The 9,815-nt window shown below is 54.4% G+C and overlaps 5 protein-coding genes and 2 pseudogenes across 5 annotated transcripts, besides 4 other annotated features; 3 read left to right on the forward strand and 4 right to left on the reverse strand.

The window, feature by feature from the left end:
• Nucleotides 1–6,742: a sequence feature (areas not merged during assembly with more than two copies in the genome that could not be assigned to a particular haplotype).
• On the reverse strand, nt 753–1,727 carry Tc00.1047053508245.21 (annotated as a pseudogene).
• Nucleotides 2,287–3,129, reverse strand: Tc00.1047053508245.40 (mucin-associated surface protein (MASP), putative; the record flags this gene model as incomplete). Its single annotated transcript, XM_801085.1, has 1 exon — nt 2,287–3,129. The coding sequence occupies one exon, from the start codon at nt 3,127–3,129 to the stop codon at nt 2,287–2,289; it is 843 nt and encodes a 280-aa protein (XP_806178.1).
• Nucleotides 3,435–3,463: a sequence feature (AT_rich).
• Nucleotides 3,817–4,224, reverse strand: Tc00.1047053508245.45 (annotated as a pseudogene).
• On the reverse strand, nt 5,579–5,905 carry Tc00.1047053508245.50 (uncharacterized protein; the record flags this gene model as incomplete). The annotated part of the gene is made up of 1 exon (XM_801086.1): nt 5,579–5,905. The coding sequence occupies one exon, from the start codon at nt 5,903–5,905 to the stop codon at nt 5,579–5,581; it is 327 nt and encodes a 108-aa protein (XP_806179.1).
• Tc00.1047053508245.60 (mucin TcMUCII, putative) lies at nt 5,956–6,606 on the forward strand (the record flags this gene model as incomplete). Its single annotated transcript, XM_801087.1, has 1 exon — nt 5,956–6,606. The coding sequence occupies one exon, from the start codon at nt 5,956–5,958 to the stop codon at nt 6,604–6,606; it is 651 nt and encodes a 216-aa protein (XP_806180.1).
• Nucleotides 6,382–6,494: a microsatellite.
• Nucleotides 6,743–9,815: a sequence feature (heterozygous, non-Esmeraldo-like haplotype).
• Nucleotides 7,206–8,531, forward strand: Tc00.1047053508245.70 (mucin-associated surface protein (MASP), putative; the record flags this gene model as incomplete). Its single annotated transcript, XM_801088.1, has 1 exon — nt 7,206–8,531. The coding sequence occupies one exon, from the start codon at nt 7,206–7,208 to the stop codon at nt 8,529–8,531; it is 1,326 nt and encodes a 441-aa protein (XP_806181.1).
• Tc00.1047053508245.81 (surface protease GP63, putative) lies at nt 9,196–9,815 on the forward strand (the record flags this gene model as incomplete). Its single annotated transcript, XM_801089.1, has 1 exon — nt 9,196–9,815. A coding segment is annotated over one exon (620 nt), but the record flags the coding sequence as incomplete, so codon positions are not given.

Consider the following 9,815-nt stretch of genomic DNA (forward strand, 5'->3'; position numbering starts at 1 on the left):
ACGGGCCTGCTCGCCGTCCGTCTCGCTGCTTCGATCCCTGCCGCCGAGAGAAGATTCTCGCGGTCTGTCGGGGTATCCTGGCCGGATCCACTTCTCCTCTTTCAACAAATTCTTCTGGGGAACAGCCGTGTCTACATCCTTCGGTGGTGCGCCGTGGTCGGTCTCAATGCTCCCCGCAACGGTGACGGATGCCCCTGGGAAGTCTTGTTCAGTAGATGCTGGTGAAACCGTCCTGCTCCACATGCTCTCTCCTCGCCACCCACGGAACCACTGGAAGTAGGCTGCCGCTGGTGGCGGATATCGTGCACACCTGCGCGTGGTCACGGCAAATAGCGTTTCCCCCAGCGCAGGGTCGAGTGGCCCACGCAATCGTCGCTCCGTCCGTGCATGGAACACAACGGACGTCACCCTTTTCAGTCACTTCCAAATGCACCCGCATACTGAGGCACCTCAATGCCGCTTGCGCTACAGCACTGAGATTTGTCTCCTCCGGGTCCCTCGCATCCGTCGTGTTGGTGGAAAGCGTGTCCAAACACCACAAAGAGGGCTCATCCCCAGGCACCGCAGACAAATATTCTCCCCTCCCAAATAACAGCCTCAACATCCCCCACATCCAGTGCGGGATCACTGATGGGGCAACTGTCCATCGGGCGTTTTGCTGACATTTCAAGGATACTCCGTCTACACCAACCGCTGGAATACTGTTCCGACGCGCAGCATCTGGCAGAAACGCCCAATGCGCAGAGCATGTAGCAATATCCACTCATGTTCAGTGCGGAGCACTTCCTCTGCAGCAGCCGGCGCCTCCAATTGGTGCCATCCGCTCATCCCTCGCGTGGCGCTGCCACCAGTGCGACTCCAGCGTCCTTCCGTCCCCATCGTCATCCTGCAGCTCCATGCCATCAATGTCGTCGCAGTCGTGGTGCTCCCCTGCAGGCATCGCGGCACTCGTCGAGTGCACCACCGCCAACAGCGCCCTGCCACGCACACCGGCAACATTCCTTACCATGCTGCGGCCTGCCATGTCCGGGCAGGTGAACCCGAGAGCATGGGCCAACAGGTGCGCGGCGAGGCGGGTGGCGATGCATCCGTGAAATAAAACTGACAGAAAAAGTGCATGGCGCCAGCGACTGGACGGCCATCCTCCAGCGTGGCGTACGACAGTACCCACACACCGCCAAACGCCGCAGCCACGTACAGCACCATGAAAGCATTGAAAACACCAGCGGAACGATGCCCAGAAGTTACCGTAGAAAAACTGCAAACGCTGCCCGTGGCAAATGAGGACAAAAACAACAGACCCTCCAGTGGCCGGACGAGCAGACGATCCGCATGCGGGTTTACAGCAGCAGGGACAGTCTCCTCGGCAAGGATGTTCTCGTGCGCAAAGGTCAAAGCACCATTCTTACAGCCAAACGCGCCGTCCAAAGAATTTACTGCGCAACGCCAAAAGAAGCCGCAGTGCCTCCTGATGTCACACGAGTCTTTTTTTTGACGTCTTGATGCGGAAGGGCAGCTGTCGGTCCCTCCGGACCCCGCTGCACATCCGCAAAGCGTCCAGCGCCCTGAGATGCATTTTCCTCACCGTAAACGAGATAAACCTCGCTGTGGGAGCGCACCACATCGTCTCGAAATAAGGAACACTTCAGGATGAAAGCAGGACATCCGCCGACAAATCACATCGCACAGATCATCAATAGCAGCACCAGAGGCGATGCAGACCGCATGGTGACGTGAATCAAAGGACTCATTTCATAAGCCAAAGACAATCTTAATGACTTTACAAGAATACAAGAAACTGACGCTTTCTCAACAAAAACAAAAACATAGAAAAATAAAAAAAAATCCAGTGTCCGCATCCAAAGCATGCAGCCGATCAGAAAGTGCAACGTGTGCACTCAGCCACAACACAAGTAAAACAATAAAACAAAACAAAAAGCCGAAGCGTGGGACGACCAGCGCACACACACTCTCATTGCTCCCGTAAAGCAAAACACACACACAGAGGGAGAGAGAGAGAGAGGTCGCCCACTCAATGCAATAAAAACAAAACAGAAACAGTTACGGTGCTCCGCCCATGCAGCCAGGCAGGACGGCAGCGGTGCGTGTCGTGCAAAAGAGAGCACCAACGGGCCTGCATGGGTGTGCATGCATATATACAATGGGCACATTATTGTGTGTGCCTCGTGGGGTGAGGTGAGGGCGAGAGTCCATGCAAGGGGACACACACAGAGAGAGAAGGAAGAGTGTGTGTGCGGGCGGTGCACGGCTCTCTCACACTCACTCTCACGCGGCCACCACCGCAGCCGCACACGCGACAAGAAGAAGCAAAAGAGGGGAGGTGGTGTGGGAGACCGCGGTGCTGCTGTCGCTGTCACTGTTTTGTGTGCTCGTCGTATCAGTTGTGTTGGCGGTTACTATCGTTGCTTTTGTATCTCCTCCAGTTCCTTCTGAGCCTTTTTCTCGGTCTCTTTGTGGTGTGGCCGCGGTCTCAGGCGACGAAGCATTTTTTTTACCTTCACTCGTGGCCTCTTCGCCATCCTGTTCGCGGGAATCAACACTGTCTTCTGTAGGTGGTGGAAGATTTCCTTCCGCTATTCCCGCAGGCAGTGTGTGCTCTCCGTTAACTGTTGTGAGTGCGCCCTCTACTGTTGTTGTATTTTTGTCGGGCTCCTTTTTTCCTTCAACTTCCGTTTGCGTAAGATTGGCATTTGATTCCTGACTGTTGGAAGGAGAAATGCTCCCTGCAGGTACAATTGGCTGGCCTGTTTCCTGCTCGCTGTCACTTAAATTCGTTTCACTGGAATCTGAGCCTACTGCAGCTGTTCCTCCTTCACTGCCCTGCCTTTCAGTAATTTCTTCTTCTTCCGCTTTTTTCTCTCTATCAACATCATCACCATCAGCTTCCTCTCCAAGTACGGAAGTTAAATTTTCTTCCTCACCTGGTGCTCTATTTTGTGACCCTTGGGAATCTTGTGGAGCTGTTTCAGGTCCTTGTGATGCAAGCGGAAGTTCAGCACGATTCCCAGGACCTGACTTCTCATCGTTTGCAAAACCACCGCCGGCACCGCACCACAGCACGCAGAGGGCACACACCAGCAGCACACGGCCAGTCATCTTCATCGCCATCACTCCTGTCACTTGCGTGCAGCCTTCAGCACAAAACAACTCCCCGCCAACGCAGAACCGAAGAAAAAAGAAAATAAAAGTCACACAACCACTCACAGGACAAGTAACAAACAGCAGAACTCGCACACCGACCCGCAAACAGAAAGCTAAAAAAGCTGAAAAAAAACACAAAGCACAATAAAGTGTCCGGCAGGGCTCCCGGAAACAATTAGAGAAATTCATTCGGCATAATTTTTATTTCATGTGCCAAGCAGCGCAATGTAAACGAACTTGTGTTTTTGTATATACATATTGCCCGCACCAAGAAAAATAAATTAAAGTAAAAAAAAAAAATGATTATACTGCTTCACGAGCCCACACAACATCCCTCACATTTCGTGCGGCATCCGGCCTTTCTCTCCAATCCTCCTCTTGTGCAGTCCGTGGGACGCACAGCAATGAGGCCGTCACCGCGTGTGGGCAACAAAAAACAAGACAAAAAGAAGAAACATGTCACTCATGAAAACGTACAGCAAACAAGCATTGGGGGAAAACACAGGAATGCTGATTATTCCAATAGGGCAAAAGCAGCAAAAATAAATAACTAAAAGAAAGTAAAAAAAACTTAAATTATTGACAAAACTCAGTGGGTAATGCTGGCAAGCTGCACAGTTATTGTTCCACGAAAAACCGCAGTTCCACCCTCCCTCACACCTCCGCGGAGTGCCGTAGCGCCTCACAGCCCCAGAAACAGAAGCAACAACACCCGAGGCACACACCCATGCACGGTGCTGTCACAAATTTCGGCCATGGCCAAAAAATCCGTGAAATGCCCGTGCTCACAAAAACCGTTGCTCACAAGTGATGCCGCGTCGTGCTCCGATGGGATCTCTGGTTTCTCCGACGTTGTGCGCAAATAATCCTGTGCGGCATCAGCGCCACCCGACACGTTATCACTCGTTCAACATTTGCTAGGACTGTGCTGGGCTCAGGCGTGGCTGTTGTACCATCCAAGGACATTAGATCACTGTTGCTGAGTGAATCGGGCCGCTATCCGTGCCCACGGCAGTGCGGGCATACGTGCCCTATTCGTGGCCAACGTCTTGTTATTCGCTGGCGACTGTGTTGGCGGTGGACGGCTCGTTGTATCTCGCTGAGCGTCGTCTGGATCCGCCGCGCTGCCACCCGACTCCCCGGACAGCGGCGCTCCCCGTGGGGCCTCACCGCGCAGCCGCTGGCAGCCTCGCATGCTCCTGCCGAGCGGAGTGTCCTGCCACTGAGCATGGCCACAGACACTTTCCAGTTCTCCGCCTGGCAGCAGCGTCCCAATCGCACACACGAGTTGCTGTCGCCAGAGACTCCCTGTCGGCAATGGAGGCGCTATGCCTTGGCCCGCTGGCGGTGCGCGACGACGCCACCGAGGAGATTTGCACCGTGCCGCTTTCACTGGCGGATTGAGGTCACGCAGTTTTCTCCACATTTTCCCCTGGCACTGCGGGATCCCACGCAGCGTGACAGCGGACGCTGACGCCGTCATGCCACGATCTCTCCCGCAGGACTGCGTCAATGCCTGGCACGCGGGCCTCCTCACTGCAGTCAGGCGGCGGAACTTGAAGAATGCCCAGGAGGAAAAGGAAGGCGCGCACACCGCGTGACAGGCACATGTCGGTGTGGCGAGGAGTCTATTCCTGGTGTTGGCCCGGACATCGTGCCCCGAGTGGCGGCACTGCGCGCAGGCGCGATGCGACTCCTGCCCTCTCTTCGGCAGGCCCGCGCTCTGCGGATCACAAGCGACCCTCTCTCTGTCGGTGCCGTCCCTCCCTCACACTGAGGGGAATGGCCCGCCTCTGCCGGAGCTTCTTCCCGACGTGAACGCTGCAACTCCTTGCCGACCAGCGAGCGGCGGATTGACGTCCTCCCGCCCAACCTGCGGCAGAGTGCGCTCTTCCGTCCACAGTATGAGGGCACATGCCCGACGTGCTCGGCCTGGCGTTCCAATGGTTTGAGAGAGCCTCGCATGCGGATGCCGCGATGGCTCCACCGTCTTCCTAACAGGCGCCTCGCACGCAGGTCGCCACCGAAGTCGCCAAGCATGCCAGCAGGCAACACACGCAGGAAGCACAAACGCGGGCACTCGAGATGGACCAGGCACTTCCGCCAGCGCCTCGTCACAGACGCCATGGGCTGCTGATCCCCGACGGACCACGGGAGACTCCGCCTCATCCACTGCGGGAATGCCCTCGTCGCTGGGAATATGGACTGCGACTGTTTGTGACTGCTCCAGACCGCACGACGGCCCGCATGAGACGGAATGATTGCCACTTTTGTACGGACGGCCCTTGCGCTGCTCACTTTTTATTGCGACATCATACAACCAAGAGAAGAGAATAAGTTGCTTTGTGATGAATATTGGCTGCGCTTCCCGTGGACCAACAATCCACGTGGTGTGCGGGGATCTCCTTTTTTACTGTTACTTCGCTTTTGTGTTGCTGTGTGCGCTGCACCCTCTCTTGTGTGTGTGCGTATCCTCCGTGAGGGGTGCCGGCACGACGGACCGCTCTCGCCGTGTGTGCATGCGGTGGAGCCTTGTGTGCCGCTCCTGTTTGCTTCTCCCTCCTCCATCTGTGTGTTGGTGCTGCGGCAGGGCTGTGTGTGTGTGTGCCTGCTGCCGTGGATTGGAGTGTGTGTCGTGCGTGGTGTGCGGCGTACGGTGCATGCCTGGCTGCTGCCCTCTCCTCATGTGGTGTGCCCTCTGTGTGTGTCTGCCGCACCTCTCGTCTCCCCTGTTGCTCTCCATTTCCCTCACTGTGCAGATCAGCTCCACACCACTGAACGACCACACTCACGATGATGATGACGTGCCGTCTGCTGTGCGCCCTGTTGGTGCTCGCCCTGTGCTGCTGCCCGTCCGTGTGCGTTGCAAGGGATACGCCGGTTCAAGCTTCTTCCCAGATGACGACAAACAGTGCAACACAGGCATCAACGGATAACAAAAAGGTTATTGTTCAACCTGATGGAAAAGGTTCTAGTTCATTTTCCTCCGCTACAGTGGGTCTACAAGGGAAGGATCAGTCAGAAGAGTCATTGGCTTTGGTCCCCGTTGGAGACAAGGGAACAAAAGCCGACGCGGGTCCAGGTGCGCCCACTCCGGAAAAGCAATCAAAGAACCAGAACAATGTGGTAAATGCCGAAGGTAAGAAAAGCACAACAGAGTCACAAAGTGGTACGAGCAGCTCTCCGGAAAATGAAGATAATAAAGCCGAAGATGCTCCCACGAAGACGACCACTACAACACAGGCACCAAATAAAACGACCACGACAACCACCACTGCGCCAGAGGCACCAAGTACTACGACAACGGAGACGCCAACCACGACGACGACCACCCGCGCACCGTCACGTCTTCGCGAAATCGACGGCAGCCTCAGCAGCTCTGCGTGGGTGTGTGCCCCGCTGCTGCTTGCCGTGTCCGCGCTGGCGTACACCGCTCTGGGCTGAAGAATTGTATGCGCGCTGTGCGTGCCAGCACTCAGCCACGGGGATTTGTATGCGTCTACTGTGTTCCGATGTGAGTAAATAATAGAAAATAATGATTGTGTTTTGCTTCATTTGCTTCCGCTGCCGTGCTGCGCGCTCCGATGTCCTGCTGTGTGCTCCATTCCGCTCCCCGCATCCGTCACGTTGAACGCACCCCGGACAAACTCATATTCATTGCACGCACACAACTGTTTGCGTGGAATCACATTTGAGGATGGGTGCATGCGCACTGGATCCATACTGTGTTGTCTCTTTTTTTGTGTGAGTTTTTGCATTTTTCACTTCATTGCTGTACGTTTACCTGTGTTTTGTTTTTAATTGCTTCGTGTGTTGTTTCTGTTTACTTGCTGTGGGGCGTTGTGTGCGTTTTTGCCCTTTCACTGCTTTCAACTGCCATATGGTGTGTGTGCGCTGCTGGGCTGCTGCTATTTGTCATTGTGAGGTGGCTGAGCGTGGTGTAGCGGCCGTGTGACTTGTCTCTCCTTTTGTTGCTTTCACTCTGCGTTGACGGGGAGTTAGTTTGTGCTGAAGGCTGCACGCAAGTGACAGGAGTGGTGGCGATGATGACTGGCCGTGTGCTGCTGGTGTGTGCCCTCTGCGTGCTGTGGTGCGGTGCCTGTGGGGTTTATGCGAGGGAGCTCGACAACAAGAACGCAGTGGGTGATTGCATGGCGTCGGGAGTTTTAGGTGCGAATCGGTTGCGTGTGCCAAGCGTATGTGATAAGGTTGCGATCTCGCTGCCTTCGCGTATGGTCTCGTTCATCACCGCCGCTGAAGCCTCGACTAACGATGATGCTTCTGATGTTGTTGAAGGTAATCCAGCTTCACCTTCAGGTGCTGCTGCTGCCGGTTCTGTTTCTGGTGGTGTAGGTGGAGCTGGAGGTAGTCGAGGAGGCGGTGTAACTTCTGGCGGCAGTGGCAATTCTGCTGGTGGAAGTGACGGTAACAGGAACACAAGTGAAGATCCCAAAGGTGGTGGTGGTGGTTTTTTGCAGTCTCCTCCCTCAGTTGACCCCCATTCACCTCGCATTCCCAATGGGGTTGGTGAGTCACAGAACACAGAAGTTTCTTTATCCACTGAGGAGACGATATCTCCTGAAGCAGCTGCGGAGCCAGGATCAACAGCGTCTCCAGGGGATACACCGCCCAAAGTGGAAACACAGGATAAATCGGAACCCAAAGAAGAAGACAAAGATCCCTCCTTCACACAAGCAGCAGCACCAACTTCAGTTAATGGTAAGGCTTCAACTGGAGAGCGGAATCAGCAAAATGATGTGGGGAAGGTAGACCATTCCAGCAACCAAACACCACCGCCAGCACCGCCATCGGCGGTGACATCACCAGTTCTATCAAAAGAACCGGCACCTCCAGGAAAAGAACCATCACCAAGCAATGTAAGCCTACCAGCACCAAATGTCCCACAGACCACAAAAGGTCAAGAGCAAAAACCGTCAATTTTAACAACTAAAAAGGAGTCCAAGACACCGGAAATTCCTTCAGAGGATAATGTGTTACAGCAACAAGGTCAAAACACAACCACAGAGGGATTGATGGAAAATTCATCTCCAGGAAGTCAAGCGAGAAATACAGAACCATCCACTTCTACAAGTGGCACTGGTGAGGCCCAGATTACGGCGGATGCGGATAATGCTCAACGGCCCAACCCCAGTGAATCACAGGACGATCTTGAAGGTACTGACATCAACAATTCTCCTACAGCAGATGAGGCAGCACCTCAATCAGCAATAACACTCACCACCGCTCAAAAAAATGAAACGGCAACGGTTGGCGACAGCGACGGCAGCACCGCGGTCTCCCACACCACATCCCCTCTTTTGCTTCTTCTTCTTCTTGTCGCGTGTGCGGCTGCGGTGATGGCCGCGTGAGAGTGAGGGAGAGAGAGCCGTGCACCGCCCGCACACACACTCTTCCTTCTCTCTCTGTGTGTGTGTCCCCTTGCATGGACTCTCGCCCTCACCTCACCCCACGAAGCACACACAATAATGTGCCCATTGTATATATGCATGCACACCCATGCAGGCCCGTTGGTGCTCTCTCTTGCACGACACGCACCGCTGCCGTCCTGCCTGGCTGCATGGGCGGAGCACCGTAACTGTTTCTGTTTTGTTTTTATTGCATTGAGTGGGCGACCTCTCTCTCTCTCCCTCTGTGTGTGTGTTTTGCTTTACGGGAGCAATGAGAGTGTGTGTGCGCTGGTCGTCCCACGCTTCGGCTTTTTGTTTTGTTTTATTGTTTTACTTGTGTTGTGGTTGAGTGCACACATTGCACTTTCTGATCGGCTGCATGCTTTGGATGCGGACACTGGAGTTTTGTTTTTATTTTTCTATGTTTTCGTTTTTGTTGAGAAAGCGTCAGTTTCTTGTATTCTTGTAAGGTCATTAAGATTGTCTTTGGCTTATGAAATGAGTCCTTTGATTCACGTCACCATGCGGTCTGCATCGCCTCTGGTGCTGCTATTGATGATCTGTGCGATGTGATTTGTCGGCGGATGTCCTGCTTTCATCCTGAAGTGTTCCTTATTTCGAGACGATGTGGTGCGCTCCCACAGCGAGGTTTATCTCGTTTACGGTGAGGAAAATGCATCTCAGGGCGCTGGACGCTTTGCGGATGTGCAGCGGGGTCCGGAAGGACCGACAGGTGCCCTTCCGCATCAAGAAGTCAAAAAAAGACTCGTGTGACATCAGGAGGCACTGCGGCTTCTTTTGGCGTTGCGCAGTAAATTCTTTGGACGGCGCGTTTGGCTGTAAGAATGGTGCTTTGACCTTTGCGCACGAGAACATCCTTGCCGAGGAGACTGTCCCTGCTGCTGTAAACCCGCATGCGGATCGTCTGCTCGTCCGGCCACTGGAGGGTCTGTTGTTTTTGTCCTCATTTGCCACGGGCAGCGTTTGCAGTTTTTCTACGGTAACTTCTGGGCATCGTTCCGCTGGTGTTTTCAATGCTTTCATGGTGCTGTACGTGGCTGCGGCGTTTGGCGGTGTGTGGGTACTGTCGTACGCCACGCTGGAGGATGGCCGTCCAGTCGCTGGCGCCATGCACTTTTTCTGTCAGTTTTATTTCACGGATGCATCGCCACCCGCCTCGCCGCGCACCTGTTGGCCCATGCTCTCGGGTTCACCTGCCGGACATGGCAGCCGCAACATGGGTAA

This window comes from Trypanosoma cruzi, genomic scaffold (assembly GCF_000209065.1).
Source record: "Trypanosoma cruzi strain CL Brener 1047053516731 genomic scaffold, whole genome shotgun sequence".
Taxonomy (NCBI): domain Eukaryota; phylum Euglenozoa; class Kinetoplastea; order Trypanosomatida; family Trypanosomatidae; genus Trypanosoma; species Trypanosoma cruzi.